Source organism: Scyliorhinus canicula, chromosome 7 (assembly GCF_902713615.1).
Source record: "Scyliorhinus canicula chromosome 7, sScyCan1.1, whole genome shotgun sequence".
Classification (NCBI taxonomy): Eukaryota; Metazoa; Chordata; class Chondrichthyes; order Carcharhiniformes; family Scyliorhinidae; genus Scyliorhinus; species Scyliorhinus canicula.
The window spans coordinates 87,244,528-87,271,348 of NC_052152.1; the positions used below are offsets into that span (position 1 = coordinate 87,244,528).

A 26,821-nucleotide genomic window follows, 5' to 3' on the forward strand; every position below is an offset into this window, starting at 1 on the left:
ATGGACAGTAAGGAGGTAGTAACTAAAGCCTGTAAGGAACTAGATCATGAAGTCAGCGTGACTAAGGGGAAGAGTAGGCAGGGAGCAGATGATGAACGCAAAGGGACTGGTGGTCTGAGGTTCATTTGTTTTAATGCAAGAACGGGCAGCACGGTAGCACAGTAGCATTGTGGATAGCACAATCACTTCACAGCTCCAGGGTCCCAGGTTCGATTCCGGCTTGGGTCACTGTCTGTGCGGAGTCTGCACATCCTCCCCGTGTGTGCGTGGGTTTCCTCCGGGTGCTCCGGTTTCCTCCCACAGTCCAAAGATGTGCAAGTTAGGTGGATTGGACATGATAAATTGCCCTTAGTGTCCAAAATTGCCCTTAGTGTTGGGTGGGGTTGCTGGGTTATGGGGATAGGGTGGAGGTGTTAACCTTGGGTAGGGTGCTCTTTCCAGGAGCCGGTGCAGACTCGATGGGCCGAATGGCCTCCTTCTGCACTGTAAATTCTATGAAGTGTAGTAGGTAAGGCAGATGAATTTAGGGCTTGGATTAGTACCTGGGAGTATGATGTTATTGCTATTACTGAGACTTGGTTGAGGGAAGGGCATTGTTGGCAACTAAATATCCCAGGATTTCGATGCTTCAGGTGGGATAGAGAGGGAGGTAAAAGGGGTGGAGGAGTTGCAGCACGGTAGCATGGTGGTTAGCATAAATGCTTCACAGCTCCAGGGTCCCAGGTTCGGTTCCCGGCAGCACAGTAGCATTGTAGGGCAGCACAGTAGCATTGTAGGGCAGCATTGTGGATAGCATAATTGCTTCACAGCTCCAGGGTCCCAGGTTCGATTCCGCCTTGGGTCACTGTCTGTGCGGAGTCTGCACGTCCTCCCCGTGTGTGCGTGGGTTTCCCCCGGGTGCTCCGGTTTCCTCCCACAGTCCAAAGGTGTGCGGGTTAGGTGGATTGGCCATGCTAAATTGCCCGTAGTGTCCTTAAAAAAGTAAGGTTAGGGGGGGGAGGGGGGGGGGGGGGGGGGTTGTTGGGTTACGGGTATTGGGTGGATACGTGGGTTTGAGTAGGGTGATCATTGCTCGGCACAACATCGAGTTCTGTGCTGTACTGTTCTATGTTCTATTACTGGTCAGAGAGGATATCACAGCTGTGCTGAAGGAGGGCACTATGGAGGACTCAAGCAGTGAGGCGAGATGGGCAGAGCTTAGAAATAGGAAGGGTGCGGTAACAATGTTGGGGCTGTACTGCAGACCTCCCAACAGCGAGCGTGAGATAGAGGTACAAATATGTAAACAGATTATGGAAAGATGTAGGAGCAACAGGGTGGTGGTGATAGGAAATTTTAATTTTCCCAACATTGACTGGGATACACTTAGTGTCAGAGGTCGAGATGGAGCAGAATTTGTAAGGAGCATCCAGGAGTGTTTTCCAGAGCAGTATGTAAATAGTCCAACTCTAGAAGGGGCCATACTGGACCTGGTGTTGGGGAATGCGCCCGGCCAGGTGGTTGAAGTTTCAGTCGGGGATTATTTTGGGAATAGTGATCACAATTCCGTAAGTTTTGGAATACTCATGGGCAAAGACAAGAGTGGCCCTAAAGGAAGAGTGCTAAATTGGGGGAAGGCCAACTATACCAAAATTCGGCAGGAGCTGGGGAATGTGGAGTGGGACGCTTTTAAGAGAGGTTGATTAGAGTGCAGGACAGACATGTCCCTGTGAAAATGAGGGATAGAAATAGCAAGATTGGGGAACCATGGATGACAGGTGAAATTGTGAGACTAGCTAAGAGGAAAAAGGAAGCATACACAAGGTCCAGGTGACTGAAGACAGACGAAGCTTTGGAAGAATATCGAGAATGCAGGACCAATCTGAAATGAGGAATCAAGAGGGCTAAAAGGGGTCATGAAATATCTTTAGCAAACAGGGTTAAGTAAAATCCCAAAGCATTTTATTCATATATAAGGAGCAAGAGGGTAACTAGAGAAAGGGTTGGCCCACTCAAGGACAAAGGAGGAAAGTTATGCGTGGAGTCAGAGAAAATGGGTGAGATTCTTAACGAGTACATTGCATCGGTATTCACCGAGGAGAGGGACATGACGGATGTTGAGGTTAGGGATAGATGTTTAATTACTCGAGGTCAAGTCGGCATAAGGAGGGAGGATGTGTTGGGTATTCTAAAACAGTGTTCTTCAAACTTTTTTCCCGGGGACCCATTTTTACCAACCGGCCAACCTTTGGGACCCGCGCTGGCCAACCTTCGCAACCCACACCAGCCGACATTCACCGATCTGCACGACCCACCTTTTTCTCTTACCTTGTTTGCTGCTGACAAAAATGGAGGAAATGGTTTTGGGTCCCTTTGGCCCTCGTACACTCTCCTCCAATGGAACCTGTTGGATAAAGGTGAAGCCTTCTAGTGTCGGAAAATATGGAGTCTCCATCTGTCCAAAGTTCTGAATTTTTTTCCTGTAAAATTTTATCAAATAAAAGTCCCCGAACTTGTAAAAAGAAATAAAAATAAAATGAATAAATTAAAGGAAAAAAAAATTAAATGAATAAAATAAACGAATAAAACCCCCCGAACTTGTAAAACAAAAAGCTGCGAATGTTTTTTAAAAAGCGGCTGCACTGCGCATGCGCGCCCAATCATTGGTGTGCATGCGCAAAACTATACGGTTTTGATCGGGCGTGCATGTGCAATGCGGCCGATTTTTAAAAAAAATATGGTCGTGGCGATTTTGAAGGCCGCTTGCAGCCGGCAATATTAAAAGCCGGCTGCTGCGGCTGATTCGCACAATCAGGAGCGCCGCGAAGGACGGCTCCGCGACCCTCCCGACACCCGCCCGCGACCCACCTGCGGGTCACGCTCCCGTGTTGAAGGACATTGTTCTAAAAGGCATTAAGGTGGACAAGTCCCCAGGTCCAGATGCGACCTATTCCAGGTTACTGAGAGAAGTGAGAGAGGAAATAGCTGGGGCCTTAACAGATATATTTGCAGCATCCTTGAACATGGGTGAGGTACCGGAGGACTGGAGAATTGCTAATGTTGTCCCCTTGTTTAAGAAGGGTAGCAGGGATAATCCAGGTAATTATAGACCGGTGAGCCTGACGTCAGTGGTAGGGAAGCTGCTGGAGAAGATACTGAGGGATAGGATCTATTCCCATTTGGAAGAAAATGGGCTAATCAGTGATAGGCAACATGGTTTTGTGCAGGGAAGGTCATGTCTTACCAACTTAATAGAATTCTTTGAGCAAGTGACAAAGTTGATTGATGAGGGAAGGGCTGTAGATGTCATATATATGGACTTCAGTAAGGCATTTGCTAAAGTTCCCCATGGTAGGCTGATGGAGAAAGCGATGGGGTCCAGGGTGCACTAGCTAGATGGATAAAGAACTGGCTGGGCAACAGGAGACAGAGAGTAGTAGTGGAAGGGAGTTTCTCGAAATGGAGAACTGTGACCAGTGGTGTTCCACAGGGATCTGTGCTGGGACCACTGTTGTTTGTGATATACATAAATGATCTGGAGGAAGGTATAGGTGGTCTGATTAGCAAGTTTGCAGATGACACTAAGATTGGGGGAGTAGCAGATAGTGAAGGGGACTGTCAGAGAATACAGCAGAATATAGATAGATTGGAGAGATGGGCAGAGAAATGGCAGATGGAGTTCAATCCGGACAAATGCGAGGTGATGCATTATGGATGATCCAATTCAAGAACGAACTATACAGTAAATGAAAAAGTCGTGGGGAAAATTGATGTACAGAGAGATCAGGGTGTTCAGGTCCATTGTACCCTGAAGGTGGCTGCGCAGGTCGATAAAGTGGTCAAGAAGGGATAAGGCATGCTTTTCTTCATCGGAAGGGGTGTTGAGTACAAGAGTTGGCAGGTCATGTTACAGTTGTGTAAGACTTTGGTTTGGCCACATTTGGAATACCGTGTACAGTTCTGGTCGCCACATTACCAAAAGGATGTGGATGCTTTGATGAAGGTGCAGAGGAGGTTCACCAGGATGTTGCCTGGTATGGAGGACACTAGCTATGAAGAGAGGTTGAGTAGATTAGGATTATTTTCATTAGAAAGACGGAGGTTGAGGGAGGACCTCATTGAGGTCTACAAAATCATGAGAGGTATAGACAGGGTGGATAGCAAGAAGCTTTTTCCCAGAGTGGGGGACTCAATTACTCGGGATCACGAGTTCAAGGTGAGAGGGGAAAAGTTTAAGGAGATATGCATGGAAAGTTCTTTACGCAGAGGGTGGTGGGTGCCTGGAATGCATTGCTGGCGGAGGTGGTAGAGGCGGGCACGATAGCATCATTTAAGATGTATCTAGACAGATACATGAATGGGCAGGGAGCAGAGGGATACAGATCCTTAGAAAATAGGCAACAGTTTTAGATAGAGGATCTGGATCGGCGCAGGCTTGGAGGGCCGAAGGGCCTGTTCCTGTGCTGTAATTTTTCTTTGTTCTTCTTTGTTCAGTTGAAAGGTCCTAACTCTGTACAGTTGAAGTGCTGCCATTAGTTCTGAAAAGATGCAGCTCAGAGAAGCTTGGGTGGCAGTGATCGCTCTATGAAGCTGGCAGTTGGGGCAAAGGAAAGACCATGAACAGTAGGGTTCTGCCCATAATAGCTAGGGAGCTGGAATTGTGCCAGTATCCAGATGCTGGGGGTACAATCTAATGAATCCAGTGGGACACAGTCTTGGGAGAAGGAAGTGGCAGTATGGTGGCACAGTGGTTAGCGCTGCTGCCTCATAGCATCAGGGACCTGGGTTCAGTTCCAGCCTTGGGTGACTGTATGTGTGGAGTTTGCACATCACCCCGTGACTGCATGGGTTTTCTCCAGGTGCTCCGGTTTCCTCCTGCAGTCCAAAGATGTGTGGGTTGGGTGGACTGGCCATGCTAAATTGTCCTTTAGTTTCCAGGGATGCGTAGGTTAGGTTAAGGGGTTATTGGGAGAGGATGGGGAAATGGGCTTGGGTGGAGTGCTCTTTCAGAGGGTCGGTGCACACTTGATGGGTCCAATGACCTCCTTCTGCACTGCTGAGATTCTATGATTGAGCTACTAGGAAGAGAGCGGTCATTGGTGCAGTCTGAGCTTGAGTGGCTTTTGAGGGAAAGTAAAGGCTAGATCTTTGAAGGAGAGCAGCTGAAATTTCTCAGGAGGAAGACAGAGTTAAAAATAAATTTGTGACTCAATGGCATGTGGATGGCTTGCTGAGATAGTTGGTGGAGTCTGTTCTGATTGTGTCTGCTATTTAACCTGCCGTTGGTGGTTTGCCTCATGTTAATTCTGGATGTCGGAGTAAAAGATAGAAAGTATTGATCGTTTGCTTTGTTAATTTGTGTTATTAGGATCCAGAACGAGAACCCACCTATTTTAATTTGTAGAACTATGAGGAAATGGTACTGCACCACAGGAGAGATAACACTGACCAATCGGTATCTCTTATCTTTTATGTTAAAACAATCTTTAATTTAATCACAGAATTAACCACATTATCAACAAATAAATAGTTTTACAGTTAACACTCAAAACAGTTCTTAAGTAAAAGAAGAAACCTTAACTTACTTCCTAAACCTGCCACTATATTCCAATTAAAGAAACCAATGTAATATCATACCACTCTTGAATAAAGTTAACAACCAGCATTTTACTTTTTTTTCTCTGTGTAGACTCTTTGGAGAGAAATCCTTTCAGGACCAAACTGAAACACCTCTGTTCTGATTAGAGTTCAGGAACCTACTGACTCTTCAGACAGACCTGGTTCCCCCATTAACCACCGAATCTGTAGCCAAAACATCAGGCATTCTTTTGTCCCTTCTTAAAGGTGTCCCTTGACTTGTTTAGCCAGGAACAAACACAACACCCTCATAAATTACCTACGCCCCAGGGGTCCTTCAAACCTAAACAATATTCCATTAGCTAGCTATTTGTAAACAAGTAAATGGTTCTCAAGATCTAATAACAGGACACTTCACCTGAAAAATCAATGATTACTTTGCTTTTACAAGCCCTTAATCTCTGCTCTAACAGTCATTTAAAAAAAAAACGTATTTTATTACAAACATGTATCAAAGCAGGTTACAGCAAATAAACACCCTGGAAAACATACTTCCCAACAATCAACTATACAGATTTTTCCCCTTTTTCTCCCTCCCCCCACCCCCATTCCCCACCACCCACCCCCTGCGATGAACAGCTCCTCAAACACGGTCACAAACATCCTCCACCTTTTCTCAAGCTCCCCTGCTAGCCCCTTAACTCATACTTTATCGTCTCTAACCGCAGGAAGTCGTACAGATCACCCAACCAAGCCGCTACTCCCGCTGGTGATGCGGACCGCCACTCCAGCAAAATTCGCCAACGTGCAATTGGAGAGGCTAAGGCCACGACATCGGCTTTCCTCCTCTCCATGAGCTTCTGCTTCTCTGAAACCCAAATATCGCCACCAAATTGTCGGGTCCACCTCCTCTTCCACCACCCTGGCTAAGACCACGAACACTCCCGCCCCAGATTCTTCCCAATTTTTTGCAACCCCAAAACATGTGCACATGATTCGCTGGCCCCCGGCCACACCTCTTACATTCTTCTGCTATCCTCATGAAAGAACCCACTTATTCTCGCCTGAGTCATATGCACCCTGTGCACCACCTTAAACTGTATCAGGCTCATCCTTGCAGAACAGGAGGTCCCGTTTACCCTTCGCAGTGCCTCACTCCATACTCCCCAATTGATATCCCCTCCCAACTTTGCTTCCTATTTCTCCTTGATCTTCACCACCCGCTCACCTCCCTGCTCCCCCAGACACTTATATATCTCCCCAATTTTTCCCTCACCTTCCACATCCAGAAGCAGCAGTCACTCCAGCAGAGTGTATCCCGGAAACCTAGGGAACCCCCTCCAGATCTTTTGTGCACAGCCCCTAACCTGCATATAACTGAACTCACTACCCCATGGCAGCTCTACCCTCTCCCTTAGCTCCTCCAGACTGGCAAACACTTCCTCCAAATACAAATCCCTCACCTTGACCAGCCCCACTTCCCTCCACCTCTTAAAAATATACTATCCATCCCACTCCGGCTCAAACCCATGATTCCTGCACAGCGGCATTATCACTGACATCCCTTCCACCCTAAAATGCCTCCTCAGCTGATTCCATATCTTCACCATGGACTGCACCACTGGGCTCCCTGAATACCTACTCAGAGCCATTGGCAATGCTGCCGTCACCACAGCCCTCAAACTAGACCCCTTACAAGATTCCTCCTTCATCCTAACCCACTCTACCCCTTCTCCTTCCCACCACCGCCGCATCTTGTCCACATTCACCGCCCAATAATAATGAAGCAATTTTGGCAACGCCAACCCCCGCTGCTGCCTCTGCCTCTGTAGCAGGGTCCTCCCCATCCTTGGCACCTACCCTGCCCATACAAAGCCCTAGATGATCGTGTCCACTTTCTGAAAAAAGGTCTTTGGTATAAAGATCGGGAGAGCCTGAAAGATAAACAAGAACCTCGGCAGAATATTCATTTTCACCACGTCAACCCTCTCCGCCAAAGTTAAGTGCAGTGTATCCCTCCTCCTAAGATCCTCCCTGGCCTCCCCCACCAGCTACGTTAAGCTTCACTTATGGAGCCCCTGCCATTCCCTCGCTACCTGAATCCCCAAATACCTAAACCTATCCCTCGCTACTGTAAATGGCATCTCCCCTAAAATATCCCACTGTCCCAGCTTATTCACCGGGAATACCTCGCTTTTCCTTACATTCAGTTTGTACCCCAAGAATCCTCCAAACCTCCCCAACAGGCCCATAATCATTCCCATACTCTCCAACGGATTGGAAACATACAGCAAGAGGTCATCATCAGAGAGCGACACCCGATGCTCCCTCTGTCCCCTCATAATTCCCCCGTCACTCCACAGACCCCCTGAGAGCCATCGCCAATGGCTCTATGGCCAGGACAAACAGCGACGGTGACATTGGGCACCCTGCCTAGTACCCCTGTGTAAGTCAAAGATTCATGAGCTGGGCAGCACGGTGGCGCAGTGGTTAGCATTGATGCCTACGGCGCTGAGGACCCGGGTTCGAATCCCGGCCCTGGGTCACTGTCCGTGTGGAGTTTGCACATTCTCCCCGTATCTGCGTGGGTTTCGCCCCCACAACCCAAAGATGTGCAGGTTAGATGGATTGGCTACGCTAAATTGCCCCTTAATTGGAAAAAAAAAACATTGGGTACTCTAAAATTTATAAAAAAGAGAAAAAAAGATTCATCAGCTCATGTCATTCGTCCTCACCCTCGCCCGTGGCGCCACATACAGCAACCGCACCCATGCTACAAATCTCAACCCAAGCCTTCCCAAAACTTCGAACATGTAGCGCCACTCCACCCGATCAAATGCCTTCTCCGCGTACATGGACACCACCACCTCTGGTACCAGAGCCCCCAATGGATTCATCACCACATTCAACAGCCGTCTTATATTACTCGCGAGCTGCCTGCCCTTCACGAAGCCTGTTTGATTTTCTTCAACCACTCCCGGGACACAGTCCTCCATCCTCCCCGCCAACAACTTAGCCAATACTTTCACATCCGTGTTCAATAGTGATATGAGCCTATATGACCCACATTCCACTGGATCATTCCCTTTTTTTGGCATTAGTATGATTACTGCCTGCATCATCGTCTCCAGCAACTCCCCTTCTCCAGTGCTTCATTAAATGCCCCCAACAAATGTGGTGCCAAGGCCGCAAATGCCTCATAAAATTCCGCTGGATACCCATCCGGCCCAGGGGCCTTCCCTGACTTCATACCCCTGATACCATCCAGCACCTCCCTCAGCCCCAGGGGTTCCTCCAGCGCCTGCCTCTTTGCTTCCTCCACCTAGGGAAATTCCAGCTCGTCCAGAAGCCGCCCCATGTCTCCCTCCTCTCCCCTGGATCCCCCTCATAAAGTCCTTGGTAGTACTCACTAAATGTCTCATTTATCTTCCCTGGCTCTGACACCACAGCCCCAGCCTGAGTCCAAATCTTCAATATTTCCCTGGATGCAGACTGCCTCCGCAGCTGGTGCAGCAGCATGCGACTCACCTTCTCTCCTTACTCATATTGCACCCCCCTTGCCCTACACAGTTGCCCAATTGCCCTCCCTGTTGTCAGCTTGTCAAACGGCCCCTGTAACGTTTTCCTTCCCGCCAGTCCCTCCACGGTGGGCACCCTCGGATATTCCCTGTCCACCTCCACTTCCACTATCTCACTCACTGGATAGTTCCACCCTCATTTCCTTATCCGCACGAACCGTAAACAAAATGATTCCCCCCCGGACCACTGCTTTCAGTGCTTCCCAAAAAATGGCTGCCGACACCTCCCCATTCAGATTCAACTTCACATACTCCTTAATCGCCAACTGCACCTTATCGCAAAAATCTCCAGCCGCCAACAACCTCGAGTCAAACCTCCATCCCGGCCCCTGCTCTGATCCCACTCTAAACTGAATCTCCATCCAGTGGGGCGCATGGTCCGAGATAACTATCCCCGCATACTCTGCCTCCTCCATCCCAACCAAAATCTCCTGACTCAGTACAAAGTAATCAATCCTCGAATACATCTTATGGACGTGTGAAAAGAAGAATTACTCCCTTTCCCCGGGTTCTAAGCACCATGGGTCCACCATACCCATCCTCTCATACCCAACCCCCTCCAGTTCCCTCGCCATTCGTACCCTACTTATTGACCTGGGACTCGACCTATCCACCCTCGGCTCCAGGACATAGTTAAAATCTCCTCCCATGATCATTTTTTTGCTCATTAAAATCACCACTGCCCTCGATTTCAAATCAAACCTCGCGTGAAAAACCTGTCCGACTCACCCCTTCCTTACCCTCACCTGGTCCTTCTCATAGAGGTGTGTCTCCTGTAGAAAGTCCACCCCCGCTTTCAAGTTCCTGAGGTGCGTGAACACCCGTGACCTTTTAACCGGCCTATTCAGTCCCCGGACATTCCACGTTACCAACCTTACCGGAGGCTCAAACCTCCAGTCCCCTCTACCGTCCATCATCTTCCCTATTTTACTCCCGCCCCCTTAATTCTACCCTATACCAAGCCCATCCCAGGTGGACCCTTCCTCTGCCCTTGACCATGTCATCTCTTACCCCCTGCCACGTCGCAACAATCTGCCCCCCCCCCCCCCCCCCCCCCTTTCCCTCCTCACACGAGCATACCTCTTGGCCTTCTCCCCCACCACCTCACTTCCGTTCACCAGCATAACCTGCTAGTGCGGCTGCCCCTGCCTAAAGGCACCTCCTAATGACCTCTCCCTCCCTCTACCCCCCACTCCTCAGCTCAAGGAAGAAGGCTTCCTGCTGACCATACCCTCCCCCACCCAAACAAGGACTTCTCCTGAACTCCAGGCAAACAAACAGATGTTAAAACACAAACAGTCCCATAAAACAGGAGGGGGGATAGGAACATCCATCCCCACATAAACTTTTCACCCCTACAACTCCTTACAATCTCAACATTAAATAGCAACCCCCCCCCCCCCCCCCCGCAAAAACAGGTGAAAATCCCCCAATCCCTACACCCACTTCAGACATGCTCCCGACTATTACAAAGTGTCAGCACCCTGGTTCCCAAGCATTGTCTGCTCAGTTCTCCCCCAGTTTATGCTCCTTAATGGCGTCTTCGGCCGCTTCTGGGGTCTTGAAATAATACTGCCGGCCTCCGAACGTCACTCATAATTTCACCGGTTAAAGCACCCCAAGCCTGATCTGCCACCGGTACAGCACCCCCTTGGCCTTGTTGAAATCTGCTCGCCGCTTTACCAACTCGGCTCCAATGTCCTGATAAATTCGGACGTAATTCCCCTCCCAGTCGTAGGTACGCTTCTCCATGGCCGATCACAGAATTTTCTCTTTCTCCACAAATTTATGAAGTCTCATGATCACCGCCCGCAGCAGCTCCCCAGCTCTAGGCTTCTGCCTCAGGGACCTATGCACTCGGTCCACTTCAGGCGCTTTATCTAGCACTCCTTCTGCCACCAGCCCCGCCAGCATCTTCGAGACGTACCTCCTGGCACTCATACATTCCACTCCTTCAGGCAGGCCCACTATTCGCAGGTTCTGTCTTCTCGAGGTATTCACCTGCTCCTCCACATTTGCCCTCAGCATTTTACAAAGGTCTCTTAGGAGCCCCACCTCCGCCTCCAGAGCCACCACACGATCACTGTGGGCCGAGATGACTCCTTCGATCTCCCGAATCTGTGACCCCTGCACCTCCAAACACCTCTCCCCCCGTTCCAGAGACCTCTTCAGGGGTGCCACAGCTTCGGCAATGGCCTTTGCGCAATCTTCACGCATTTCTTTCCTTTGTTTATGGAATTCCTCCTTATTTTTTTAAAATTTAGTGTACCCAATTAATTGTTTCCAATTATGGGGCAATTTAGCATGGCCAATCCACCTATCCTGCACATTTTTGGGTTGTGGGGCGAAACCCACGCAAACACGGGGAGAATGTGCAAACTCTACACGGACAGTGACCTAGAGCCAGGATCGAACCTGGGACCTCGGCGCCGTGAAGCAGCAGTACTAACCCCTGCACCGCCATGCTGCCCTTGGAATTCCTCCTTGAAAAAGCCATCAGTTCCTGTATCTGGGGCCTTCCAGCATGCATCAGCCCTTCCCCCGCCTTCATGCTTAAAGAGGCTGTCGCTGCAGCACAAGATTGTTCCACCTTTGCAGCCAAACCTCTCACTGTTTTCTGCCGGGTCTGTTAACCAGCAGACATCGCACTCCCATTCACTTACGCCTTTTCATCAAAATTCCACACGTGTCTGTGTAAAGAGAACTCTTTTCTGTGACTTTAAGCAGGAGCAGACCTGTATGTGACCATTCACTCCATGGTCTCAACCGGAAGTCCAGCTCTAACAATCATATTGTCTGCATGTACCTGAACCGAGGTTTTAATAACATTACTGCAACAAAATATAAAATATGACAATTGCCTACATTCATCACAGTGTATAGTAACATTTCTTCTGTTTGTGTATAATTGTGGAATCTTGTGGATTTATTCTCTTTGGAAGTAACTAAGATTTATAATTCCATTAATATTAAAACAAAAATTATTGATCACTAACTGGATCATAACAAAATTCTGAGGGTGTCATCTGGGGCAATAACAAAAATCGGGAACTGGGTTGGGATTGTAACACAATGTGGATGTCATTAGCTTAGCAATGAATGTATGCCGATGGAATTAGTACACTCGAGGATTTCTGAGTTGGTGACCTTGTGCTGCCAAGGATATATCTGAGACAGCATAGATAGAAACTGTTGAGCCTTTTCTCCTACCGAGCATATGTTGTCAAGGCTTCACCCCAGTAGATGGGTGTGCTGAGGATACAGGCTTGGTAGACTCATGTTTTGCTGTTGTTCCACATTCTCTAACTCGACTTGGACGTAAGACTGCAGTTTTTGTGATGTATGTGTTGATTTCAACATCAAGTAACAGATTATTGGTGATTGTGGGGCCTGGATATGTGGAGCTATCCAGAATCTCCAGCATCACATTGCCAATGCTGATGGATGGCGGTGTGGCATCATCCTGGATCATGATATTTGTCTTCTTGATACTGATAGTCAAAGCAAACTCTTTTAAAAAAATATTTTTATTGAAGTATTTGTAAAATTTTATAACAATAACAAAAAAAGAACAGTAAACATTGAACATTAACATGGTGAAAAAATAGACATTTCCCCAATCGGGTCTATCTTCACCACATGAAATAACATGAAATAACACTTACCCCATCCCCTTCGGAATGCTGCTACTGCCGACATTTAAAATTTCTCCAAGAAAGTCGACAAACGATTGCCACCTCCGGGAGAACCCTACCATTGATCCTCTTAAGGCAAACTTTATTTTCTCGAGACTGAGAAACCCAGCCATGTCACTAACCCAGGTCTCTACGCTCGGGGGTTTCGAGTCCGTCCACATTAAAAGGATCCGTCTCCGGGCTACCAGGGAGGCAAAGGCCAGAACGTCGGCCTCTTTCACTCCCTGAACTCCCGGGTCTTCTGACACTCCAAAGATTGCGACCTCTAGACTCGACACCACCTAGCACCTTGGACATTGCCTTGGCAAACCCCTGACAGGACCCTCCAAGCTTCGGGCATGCCCAAAACATATGGACATGGTTTGCTGGGCTTCCCGTACATCTCACACATCTGTCTTCTACCCCAAAAAACTTGCTCATCCTCGCCACCGTCATGTATGCCCGGTGGGCCACCTTAAACTGGATTAGACTGAGCCTAGCATACGATGTGAAGGAATTGACCCTACTTAGGGCTTCCGCCCACACACCCAGCTCTAACTCTCCTCCTAACTCCTCCTTCCATTTGCCCTTAAGCTCCTCCACCGGGGTTTCCTCCGCCTCCAACAGCTCCTGGTAGATATCCGACACCCTCCCCTTCCCCACCCAGGTACCGGAAATTATTCAATACTGTAGCCCCCGTGGCGGCAGCAGCGGGACGGCCACCACCTGTTTCCTCTGGAAGGCACGCACTTGCAAATATCTAAAGCCGTCCCCTTGGCGGCAGTTTAAATTTGACCTCCAGAGCCTGCAGGCTGGGAAAGCTCCCATCGATAAACAGGTCACCCATCCTTTCGATACCTGCCCTCTGCCAGCTCTGGAACCAGCCATCCATCCTACCTGGTAGAAACCTGTGGTTATTACATATCGGGATCCAGACCGACACGCCTTCCAGTTATTACATATCGGGGTCCAGACTGACACGCCTTCCAGTTATTACATATCAGGGTCCAGACCGACACGCCTTCCAGTTATTACATATCAGGGTCCAGACCGACACGCCTTCCAGTTATTACATATCAGGGTCCAGACCGACACGCCTTCCAGTTATTACATATTGGGGTCCAGACTGACACGCCTTCCAGTTATTACATATCGGGATCCAGACCGACACGCCTTCCAGTTATTACATATCGGGGTCCAGACTGACACGCCTTCCAGTTATTACATATCAGGGTCCAGACTGACACGCCTTCCAGCTATTACATATCAGGGTCCAGACCGACACGCCTTCCAGTTATTACATATCAGGGTCCAGACCGACACGCCTTCCAGTTATTACATATCAGGGTCCAGACCGACACGCCTTCCAGTTATTACATATTGGGGTCCAGACCGACACGCCTTCCAGTTATTACATATTGGGGTCCAGACCGACACGCCTTCCAGTTATTACATATTGGGGTCCAGACCGACACGCCTTCCAGTTATTACATATTGGGGTCCAGACTGACACGCCTTCCAGTTATTACATATCAGGGTCCAGACCAACACGCCTTCCAGTTATTACATATCAGGGTCCAGACCGACACGCCTTCCAGTTATTACATATCAGGGTCCAGACCGACACGCCTTCCAGTTATTACATATCGGGGACCAGACCGACACGCCTTCCAGTTATTACATATCGGGGTACAGACCGACACGCCTTCCAGTTATTACATATCGGGGTACAGACCGACACGCCTTCCAGTTATTACATATTGGGGTCCAGACCGACACGCCTTCCAGTTATTACATATTGGGGTCCAGACCGACACGCCTTCCAGTTATTACATATTGGGGTCCAGACTGACACGCCTTCCAGTTATTACATATCGGGGTCCAGACCGACACGCCTTCCAGTTATTACATATCAGGATCCTGACTGACACGCCTTCCAGTTATTACATATCGGGCGGTCCAGACCGACACGCCTTCCAGTTATTACATATCAGGATCCTGACTGACGCGCCTTACAATCAAAGCAAACTCTTGAGAGGCCTGAGAGAGTCTGTTCATTTGCTGATTAAGATGTTCTTTGTTGTGGAATGCTAATGCCAACATCGAGAAACTCTCTTAAGAGGATTTGGCGCACTTTCGTCTTGGATCTCAGGCAAACAAGGCTGAACAGCTATTCATCATTTCTGTTATGTTAGTAGATGACCGAGAGACATATGACAACAGCAAGGAGAAGAACATGCCAAAGAGTGCCGGTGCCAGAACACAGCCGTGTTTGACCCCATTGCAGACCACAAAGGGTTCCAATGTTGCCCCATCATAGCTCACCATACCCATCACTTTGTCATGCAAAGAGCTCACATAGAGCAGCCTCGGCGGACAGCCCATTTTATCCAGCATCTTAAATAAGTCACATCAATGCGCATGGTGAGATTCATGAAGGCAGAAAATTGGGATCTTTTTACACGGCATTTCTCTTGCAGCTGCTGGACTGAGAAAATCATGCCAATTACACTGGGATTTGAGATCATATAATCATAGAATTTACATTGCAGAAGGAGGCCATTCGGCCCATCGAGTCTGCACCGGCCCTTGGAAAGAGCATCCTACCCAACCCGTACATCCACCCTATCCCCACACTTTCACCCTATCCCCGTAACCCCACCTAACCTTTATTGGACACTAAGGGCAATTTAGCATAGCCAATCCACCTAACCGGCACATCATTGGACTGTGGGAGGAAATGGCAACATCCGGTGGAAGCCCACGCACACACGGGGAGAACGTGTAGACTCCTCACAGACAGTGACCCAAGCCAGAAATCGAATGTGGGACCCTGGAGCTGTGAAGCAACTGTGCTAACTACTGTGCTGCGTTCAACCAAGGTCTGCAATCTGAAAAGGGCAACACGGGTACATACTTTTTCCACGATGCTCAGAGGCCATGCCAGTTATCATGTAGCTGTGCTTACTCTTGCTTTTGTACAGAACCACCATCTTTTCATTGTGTATATCATGGGGCACCGCCCTCTCCAGCCAGCAGAGTGTGGTGGTATGAATGTGAGCACTGCCATTGGTGCAGAGCATCGGTTTCCCATTGGCTCTGGCTGGTCATATGCCTCTCGTCCGATTGGCTGGGACTAGTCATGTGACTGCTCACCAATTGGTTGAGAGGCAAGTAGACCCCGCCTCCGAGGTGGGGTATAAGTACCCAGAGTTCCCGGCGGTCGGCCTTTCTCTGTAGTCGACCACCGGGCTAACAACTAGCTGATTAAAGCCACAGTTTGGATCTTCATCGTGTCTCGAGTCCAATTGATGGTTCATCAATTTAATCAGCTAGAGTTTTGGAATGGATCTACGCATCAAGCCTGACTGCCTCCGCACCAGCCCGCATGCCTCAAATGCGTCTGCAATCTTTAAACACTGGCAGGCGTGTTTCAACAGTTACCTGACAACTGCAGCCAGCAAGCCCACCAAGGAGCAGAAACTCCACATCCTCCACTCATGCGTGGGCATGGCGGTATATTCAGTGATTGAGGACGAAAGCGATTATGATGCAGCCATGGAGATTCTCAAAGGACATTTTCTCCAGCCGGTCAACGAAGTATACGCACGGCATCACCTGACGACTAGACAACAGTTCCCTGGTGAGTCACTCGACGAGTTTTACCAGGCCCTCACAGCTCTAGGGAGAATGTGCACCTGTCTCCAGGTTTCGGCGACTGAGCACATGGAACTTTTAATTAGAGACGCTTACGTTGCTGGCATGCAATCCCCCTCTATCCGCCAACGATTGCTGGAAAAGAACGCCCTCAGCCTAGCTGAGGCACGGATCCTTGCAACTTCCCTGGAGGTTGCTGACCCGAATGCCCGCGCATTCGCCCCCGGCCGTGCAGCAACCCCCTGGACTTCATGGCACGCACCACCCCCGTCCTCCATGGACCCTACCCCCCCCCCCCCCCTCCCCCCCCAGGCCTGCGCTGCGGGTCGCTCCGACAAACTAGCGGGGCCCCGCTGCTATTTTTGTGGCCTCTCCAAGCACCCCCGCCCGCGCTGCCCGGCCCGCTCCGCTCTGTGTAAGAGCTACGGGAAGAAGGGCCACTACGCAGTGGTCTGCCAGACCAAGTCGGTCGCTGCTGTTCCGCGCAGCGACCGCGGATCGCCCCCCACAGGCCCCCCTAGGGCCCAGCGCCGTGCACCGACCTCTCCGGCCCGCCGCCCGGCCCCCGCAACGGTCCTCCTGACCCTCGTTCCCGGCTGTCCCGACCGGGCCGCAGACGCCGCTGACACTGCCAGCAGCCATCTTGGGCCCCGGACACCATGTGCGGGCCATGGGCGCCACCATCTTGGGGCCCGGGCTCCACGTGCGGGTCCTGGGCGCCGCCATCTTGGGCCAACACGGAAGGCCCTGCCAGCGATTACTCTGCCACCGAGGATGATCTGGAACTCTCGCCAAGACTTGCTTCCAGCACACTCGACCAGTCGCGACCACGCTCGCTCGCCAAGACTACGACAACGATCCAGCTCAACGGACACAAAACGAGATGCCAGCTGGACTCCAGGAGCACGGAAAGTTTTGTCCACCCTGACACGGTAAGACACTGCGTGCTCCCCATCCATCCAGTTAAGCATAAGATTGAATTGGCCTCGGGTTCGCACTCCGTCCAAATCACCGGGTGCTGCACAGCGGACCTCACGGTCCAGGGGAGGATTTTCAAAAACTTAGACTCCTCATTCTCCCCCGTCTATGCGCTCCGGCACTCTTGGGCCTGGATTTCCAGTGCAACCTGCAGAGCTTGACCTTCCAATTCGGCGGCCCTATTCCCCCCCTTACTGTTTGCAGCCTCGCATCCCTCAAAGTGGACCCCCTTTCCTTGTTTGCTAATCTCACCCCAGATTGTAAACCTGTCGCCACTCGGAGCAGACGATACAATGCCCAGGACCGGACCTTCATCGGGTCCGAGGTCCAGAGGCTCATTAAGGAAGGACTTATCGAGGCCAGCAACAGTCCCTGGCGAGCCCAAGTGCTGGTAGTTCGGACTGGGGAGAAAAACGGATGGTCATTGATTACAGTCAGACCATCAACAGGTTTACGCAGCTGGACGTGTACTCTCTCCCCTGTATTTCCGACCTGGTTAACAAGATCGCGAAATACAAAGTCTTTTCCACGGTGGATCTTAAGTCCGCCTACCACCAGCTCCCCATCCGCGCGAGTGCCCGTAAGTACACCGCGTTTGAGGCAGATGGGCGCCTCTACCACTTCCTCAGGGTTCCATTCGGTGTCACAAATGGAGTCTCGGTCTTCCAACGGGAGATGGACCGAATGGTCGACAAGCACGGTTTACGGGCCAACTTCCCATATCTCGATAACGTTACTATCTCGGGCCATGACCAGCAGGACCATGACATCAACCTCCAAAAATTCCTCCGAACCGCAAAACTCCTTAATTTAACCTGCAATAAGGATAAGTGCATGTTTAGCACCGACCGTCTAGCCATCCTTGGCTACATAGTGCGTAACGGAGTGATAGGCCCTGATCCCGAACGCATGTGCCCCCTGATGAAACTCCCTCTCCCCAACTCCCTCAAATCCCTCAAACGCTGCCTGGGCTTCTTCTCATGTTACGCCCAGTGGGTCCCCAACTACGCCGACAAAGCCCGCCCACTCATCCAGTCTACCTCCTTTCCCCTGTCGATGGAGGCCCGCCAGGCCTTTAGCCGCATCAAAGCGGATATCGCAAAGGCCACGATGCATGCTATCGACGAATCCCTCCCATTCCCGGTCGAGAGCGACGCGTCTGACGTAGCTCTGGCGGCCACCAAGAACCAAGTGGGCAGACCCGTGGCCTTCTTCTCACGAACCCTCCATGCTTCCGAAATCCGCCATTCCTCGGTGGAAAAGGAGGCACAGGCCATAGTCGAAGCTGTGCAATATTGGAGGCACTATCTGGCTGGCAGGAGGTTTACCCTCTTCACAGACCAACGGTCAGTAGCTTTCATGTTCGATAATGCACAGAGGGGCAAGATCAAGAATGACAAGATCTTGCGGTGGCGGATCGAGTTGTCCACGTACAACTACGATATCTTGTGTCGTCCTGGGAAGCTCAATGAGCCTCCTGATGCCCTATCCCGCGGTACCTGCGCCGGCGCGCAGAATGATCGCCTCCGCTCCCTCCACACGGACCTCTGCCATCCAGGGGTCACCCGTTTTTACCATTTTACCTGCCCTACTCCGTTGAGGAGGTCAGGACCGTCACCAGGGACTGCCACGTCTGCGCCGAGTGCAAACCGCACTTCTACCGCCCCAAACAAGCGCATCTGATCAAGGCATCCCGTCCCTTTGAACGTCTCAGTATAGACTTCAAGGGTCCCCTCCCCTCCAACAACCGCAACACATATTTCTTGAGTGTTATCGACGAATACTCCTGCTTCCCTTTCGCCATTCCCTGTCCCAACATGACCACAACAACTTTCATAAAGGCCCTCCTATCCATCTTCTCCCTGTTCGGTTACCCCGCATACATCCATAGCGACCGGGGGTCCTCCTTTATGAGTGACGAACTGCGTCAATTCCTGCTCAGCAGGGGCATAGCCTCTAGCAGGATGACCAGTTATAACCCCCGGGGTAACGGTCAAGTCGAGCAGGAGAATGGCACCATTTGGAAGACCATCCTGCAGGCCCCCGTTGGCAAGAGGTCATCCCCGACGCCCTGCATTCAATCCGGTCTCTCCTCTGTACCACCACTAATCAAACACCTCATAAACGCCTTCTTGTTTTCCCCAGGAAGTCGTCCTCAGGATCCCCTCTCCCGACCTGGCTGGCCACCCCCGGGCCCATCTTGCTCCGGAAGCATGTGCGGCTACACAAGTCCGACCCGTTGGTTGAGCGAGTCCAGTTACTCCACGCCAACCCGCAGTATGCGTACGTAGAGTATCCCGACGGTCAGCAGGATACGGTCTCGCTTCGGGACCTGGCACCCGCCGGCGTGCGGCCTTCTCCCCCTATATCAACACCTCCCCCCCAGCGCCCCCCGCGCCCCCATGACCCAGCGCACATGCGCCCTCTCCCCCGATTACAGCGTGTCCACCACCGGCCCGGGGTACGGAGACACAGCTACGGCCGACGCTCCCGGAGGCAAGGCCGACCATCGGCCCGGCGTCACCGGCTCCATTGCGACGGTCCTCCAGAACACCACGGGCACCCTACAGGCTGATCGTGTCCATCTGATGCGACCATGGGGCATTTTGTTTTGGACTTTGTTGTTATTCTGTTGACCTTAAGTTAGTAGTAGTAGTATTGTTTTTTTTGCCACGAGCCAGTGGGCAGCCCATCTTTCTCGATTTACGCTGCTCATACCACCAGTCCTCGGACCCCCCCCCCCCCTCCCCCCCTCCTCCTCCCCCCTCCTCCTCCCCCTCTCTCCTCCTCCCCCCCTCTCCTCCCCCCCTCCTCCTTCCCCCTGCTCCTCCCCCCCTCCTCCTTCCCCCCTGCTCCTCCCCCCCTCCTCCTTCCCCCCTCCTCCTTCCCCCCTCCTCCTTCCCCCCTCCTCCTCCCCCCTCCTTCCCCCCCCTCCTCCCCCCCCCTCCTCCCGCTCCCTCCTCCCCCCTCCGCTACGATAGACAGGTTTCTGCAGATTTAGAGCTTCCTCAGTGACAGTGTTCTCCCTAGATTACAACTCAAGGTAGTGTTCCACCTATCTCTCCAGCTGTTTATTGCAGTCAGTTGTGACCACCCACTTTTGTTTTCAATTAGATCCGCTTTCTTTGCTAATGGACTCATTGCCTTTTATGACCCCATAATATATGCCCCTAGCAATTCTCCAGAACTCGGGATTATGTGACAGTGTGTGTAGGATACCATACATACCCCTGTTTCTCTAGTCAGATTTTATTGTCCAAATGCCTGCTCACCACCAATGATGATATTGAACCAGCAAAGCCCACCCAATAAATTTAGGTTTGGCTTTCAGAATTTTTATATAAGTTTTACCAATCCTTCCGCAGAATCATCAGAATCTCCACAGTGTAGAAGGAGGCCATTCGGTCCATCAAGTCTGCACTGACCCTTCAAATGAGCACGCTGCCCATTTACAAATGTCCACCTCGCCCTATCCCTGTAATCTCATAATCTAACCTGCACATCCCTGGACATTGAGGGGCAATTTAGCATGGACAATCCACCTGACCCACACATCTTTAGATTGTGGGAGGAAACCCACACAGACACAGGGAAAACGTACAAACTCCACACAGACAGTCACCCAAGGCTGGAATTGAACCCGGGTCCCTGGGGCTGTGAAGCAACAGTGCTAACCATTGTGCCACCATGCTGCCCTTTCTAAAAGAAAAACTTTATGAAAAGGTAACAATTCCTTCTATGTACAATATTTTACTCACTGAATGCAATGGTTATTTCTGGCATTACAAGATACCCAGAAAATAATGGTGCTTGAATTAGTCAGGGCTATTTTCCCCAAAGAATACATACAGTTTATTTGCAATGCACCTGTGTGGAAATCTGTACAAGTTTACCAGTTTTCTTCTGTGATAGGAACACTGCCTGACAACTGACATTCTAAGGAAGTTGCAACCCGCTGATGCTGAGCTCCTGAAGGATACTAGCATGTCCTATAAAGTTAGATTCAGGTAAGTTCTGAGGGACTCTAAACAGCAAAACAACTGTAATTATAAGGAAAAGAAGTGCAAAATAAACAAACTCAGAATTGACTGTATTTGAGAAATGCATAGTATTGTAGCATAGAACTATAATTGATCTAAAACTAATATACAGTTTTTCATAATTTTCATCTATCAGCTGAAAAATACTTTTAATTTTAAAATAAACTAAACATTAAGAGCTGTTTCATTGTTTCTCTTGTATACTTAACAAGTTCTGCTTTGTAAGTTTTATAGCACAGCATATAACCAGATTACATTGGTGCTACAGTAATGCTGACAGGACAGAATTGCAATGATAACCCCTATTTGAATTTGTGCAGTCAGCACAATTAAATATTGAATGATGGACCAGGAATACATTGCTTGTGGCTTCTAATTTAAAACATAAAACAGCGCAGTTACCTAGAAAGACTGGCGCCATTTACAGAAATCAATCATCTGATTTTCCCTCAGATTTGCTGGAGAAGAGTTTCCTCCTATCCTTGTGTTTAAGATTTTTCAACATTTTGGGAATTATAAAAATCAATATTTCAGTGGAAAAAGAATAATCAAAGCTGCAACTGAGGTAACTTCAATTTTTCTCATTTTTCCTTTCTATTTTATCCTCTCCAGAAAGTATTGATCCCCTTGCTGGGGCTGATTCCGATGCAGGGGGTAACTTACATCACTGTTCAATATCTTATGTAATGCTTGACTGTGAGTGCTGATAAGCTATTCACCTGTGGAAGATATCACCCTTTAGCTGAATCCTGTCTTTACCTGATGTCCATCTACATGAATCTGACCCCAACCCCTGCCTGGCACTCGCCCATACACATGCACTGCTGGGATTATCCTGGTATGTAGAGGCACATATTACTCTTAACCCCTCCATTAGCACTGTGCCTGTAGCATTTATTTTGTTCAGACATCAACACTTGAATCTTGCTGGCAGAAAGTTTATAAAGTTAGTATATTTTAATTAATTATATTGCAAACAAGCTGACATCAGTATCTTTCATTTTTATGCTCAGTATACTGGCAATAGATTTCCAAGTCATAATGGGATGTGACTTGAGGGGAACTTTGAGGCGGTGGTGTTCTCACATGCCTGTTGCCCTGTTCTTCTAGGCGGTTCTTATGGGCGGCACGCTAGCACAGTGGTTACCACTGTTGCTTTACAGCGCTAGGGTCCCAGGTTCAATTCCCAGCTTGGGTCACTGTCTGTGTGGAGTCTGAACGTTTTCGCCGTGTCTCTGGGTTTCCTCCGGTTTACTTCCACAAGTCCTGAAAGACGCGCTGTTAGGTAATTTGGACATTCTGAATTCTCCCTTTGTGTACCCGAACAGGCACCGAAATGTGGTGACCAGGGGCTTTTCGCAATAACTTCATTGCAGTGTTAATGTAAGCGTACATGTGACAATAAAGATTATTATTAGAGGTGAAGAGTTTTAAAGATGCTGTTGAAGACATCTCGGCGAATTGGAACCATGCATTTTGTGGAACCCATTGCTGCACACTGCAGGTGAAGTGCACTTAGGATGGAGGGAGTAAACATTGAATGCAGGTGAAGGGGTGCAAGTCAAGCGGGCTATTTTGTCCTGGATAGTATTGAGCTTCTTGAGTGTTGTAGGAACTGCACTCACCCAGACAAGTGGAGAGTATTCCATCACACTCTTGACTTGTGGTTTATAGATAATGAACGGGCGTTGGGGATCAGGAGAGGATTCATGTGCCACAGAATTCCCAGCTTTTGACCAGCTGTTGTAGCCACAGTATTTATGTGGCTGACCCAGTTAAGTTCCTGGTCAGTGATAATCTCGCAGGATATTGATGATGGGGGATTTGATGACAGTAATGCCACTGTTAATGGGGCATGGTTATATTTTCTCTTGCTGGGGTGGTCATTGGCTGACACCTATGTGGCACAAATGTCACTTGCTACCTACCACCTCAAGCCAGAATTTTGTCCAGGTCATGCTGAATTTGGACACAGACTGCATCATTATATGAGGAGCTGAGAATGGAACTGAACACTGCGCAATCACCAACAACTAGATTGGCACCTCATTTTTAGGTATACCTGATTCTGCTCCTGGCATTTTCATCTCCAGTCCTCATTGACCCAGTTTGGTGCTCTGGATTTATGGTAATGGTAAAGTAAGCAATATGTTGGGCCATGAGGTCATAGATTGTGGCAATATACAATTCTGTTGCCTGCTCATGGGCCACAGTGTCTCATGGATGCCCAGTTTTGAGCTGCAGCAATTATTCGGAATCTACCCCAATTAACACATTGATAGTGGAACACATAGTAATGGAAGGTATCCTCGGTGTGAAAACAGGATTTTGCCTTCCACTCCTACCAATACTGTCATGGACAGATACATCTTCAACATGTCGGGTAGGATTTGCCAAGCAACACGCTGCGTGGTTCTCAGCGGCAGGAGGTGACCTGCCATTGACCAACAGCGAGATTTTGTTCTACCGTTGTCAATGGATGTCCCGTTGAATGTACCCCTCTCCACCGGTTAATCCGACGTGTCCAAATCTGGTGCCAATGTCAATGTCCGGAGATCTATCCAGTTCTAATCCTATCATCGGCCGGGATTTTCTGACTCAGCAGGAGATGCAGTGGGCCAACTAAAAGCCCCGTTGACTTTTGGCGGGACTGGACAATCCCATAGCAGGGCGGGGGCAGAAAATTCTGCTTATAGATTTATGTATCAACTTTGCTAGGACGGAGTGGCTTGCAGGCCATTTCAGAGGGCAGTTAATAGTCAATCACATTGCAGTGAATCTGGAGTCACATGTAGGCCAGACCAGGTAAGGATAGATTTTAATCCCTAAAGAAATTAGTGAATAGTTGTGATTTTGTGACAACCAGTAGTTTCATGGTCAGCATTACTGATAGTTAGAAAAATAATAATTCCTGATTTTCAATCATCTTCACATTAGTCCAATAACATAACCCACTATTGTTATGGGCCAGGGTTTAAGAAACTCCAAAGTGTATCATGGAGTTCACCTGACCTACAACTGTTTATTGATTTTGGTTACGATGAGCACAAGAGCCTGTCTTTTCGGTGTTATTCAACAGAGTTCTTAGGTGCTTTTAATCAAAAACAAGCTTTGTTCTATGAATTTAATTAACATCTGTATAAACACACACAGTAAGAATTATTATCAACCATAAATATAAAGCCTCCACACAGCTACAGTAATCTATGTATAACCCTTAATGAATTCCCCCTTAACTGTTCTAATTCAATAACAAGATCCCATAAACCAAAAAAAACTTTTTACCAACACAGCAGATAAGTATAATCATTGGGTTTCTTCCTTGGAATAACTCTTTAAAATTGAAAATAGTGAGACAGGCCAAAATAATTTTCTGTCTGAGTCTACAGCAGCCAAATGTGAAAACAAAAGTAAAAACTCACAGAGCCACAAACCAGCTACAAAACTCAAAGCAAAAGTAAAAACTCACAGAGCCACAGCCCAGCTCCACGCACACCATGACATCACTGAAGCCATGTGATAAGACAAAAACATTTCGTAAAGGGACACTCCCATGAAACTATGCTACATTATTGCTTAGATTTCAATAATTGATTTGCTTTGTTTTTTATGGGGGAGGATTTAAGAAGTAGCTGATGTGAATTGCCTTTCTTTTTTGGGTTTTAACGTTATAATTCAGGTGGCATGGTAGCGCAGTGGTTAGCACTGTTGCCTATGGCGCTGAGACCCGGGTTCCATCCTGGCCCCAGGTCACTGTCTGTGTGGAGATTGCATATTCTCCCCGTGTCTGCATGGGTCTCACCTCCACAACCCAAAGATGAGCAGGGTAGGTGGATTGGCCATGCTAAATTGCCCCTTAATTGGAAAAAATAATTACATACTCTAAATTTATTTTTAAAAAGGAAAAAATATATAATTCACAGATTTACTTTCATTCATGGATAAAACCATTCTTTTTTTTCTCAACAGGCAGCTGCTTCTTCCTGCAAAATGATGGGACACAGGAAATTCTACGATCTTATAATACAGGATAACCTTCAGTATCAAAGAACTAAAATAGCCGAAGAAGTTGATATTGTTACAATGAAGGATTATATGCAGGTTCGAAAGCTGGATTTGTAATGCTAATAATAGAGTTGATGGTATTGTAGGTAAATTTTAGCTCATCTGCATTCCCAGCCGGGAGTTGTACCATAGTGTAGATTCAAGGACAATCCCGGAACATTGGCAACCTTTGTGTTGTCACCTTATTTCTAGCCAATGTTCCGGGATTGTCCTTTAATCTCTCTAAACTGAAGATTAATCTTCAGGACACAGCTGCAAGAAAACCAGGAGAAAAATCAAAGGGACATTAAAAATAATAGTGTTTGCTTTTCTTTTTCTTTGACCACTTCATTAGTTTCAAAAATATTGAATATGAGGAAAATTGGCTGTTCCCCAACAATCATTGTTGATCATTGTTCGGCACAACATTGAGGGCCGAAGGGCCTGTTCTGTGCTGTACTGTTCTATGTTCTATGTTCTATGTTCTAATCAAGATTAATCCAATTGAGTGGTAAAGAGTCTGTTTCCTTTCCAATTGTTGTGGAAAGGCAGTGCATCTGGAGAATGGACACTGCTAAGAATCTGGGGACATAATGATTCAAGATGGAAGGTCATGTGCTGAAATCTCCAGCCCTACACCCAATCAGAATTGGCAACCCTATATAATGGTACTTGCTTCCTTTGGGCAGTTCTTCTGTTGGGACCTCTTACAGAGGTGAAACAGATTACGTTTAGTTGTTTATATATTTCGCCTATATTTTCTGCATGGAAAATCCAGTTGGAAACATGGCAGCTCATAATTGGGTGGGTGCTGAATATGTCTGCTATATTATTCATTACCTGGCATTTCTCTCTTGGTCCTTTCTCCTTCTGTGGAGAACCCCAATGTGGCACTGTTGGAGCTGGTGGAAATAAAAGAACAGTATTATTACAAAGGCTCCTAAAGCCCTCAGTCACAACAGGAAAAGAGCAAACAATGCACTGCAGAAATAGCCTGAAAATCAATAATTGGATCATATTTCTGTGTTATTTGAATGAACTTACACATCAGTCCATGGCAATTTTGGGTGTGCGTTGTGCATAGTATAGGTCACTGAATGTTGTGTTCACAAAGAACAGGGTACCATTTATATGTTTAAAATAATATTGTTGTTACTTCATTTAAGTATTACAGTTAAGCTCTCACGTTTAAAAACAAGACCTCTCAGCCACCATTTAATTTAGCCCTGAAAATCCACGTGATGCACTAAATGGGTATCTGATATACTTGTAAACAATTCACTCTGCCATCTAG

General features: G+C 48.5%; 1 protein-coding gene across 2 annotated transcripts in view; it reads left to right on the top strand.

Moving 5' to 3' along the window:
• The window catches only part of c7hxorf58 (chromosome 7 CXorf58 homolog), a 64,725-nt gene that overhangs the window by 23,782 nt on the left and 14,122 nt on the right, over positions 1-26,821 (top strand). For both annotated transcript variants that reach the window (XM_038802377.1, XM_038802376.1), the window contains 3 exons: positions 21,356-21,450; positions 21,937-22,048; positions 25,453-25,584. In XM_038802377.1, the coding sequence (XP_038658305.1) occupies positions 21,356-21,450; positions 21,937-22,048; positions 25,453-25,584 (339 nt within the window). The remainder of the gene's footprint in view (positions 1-21,355; positions 21,451-21,936; positions 22,049-25,452; positions 25,585-26,821) is intronic.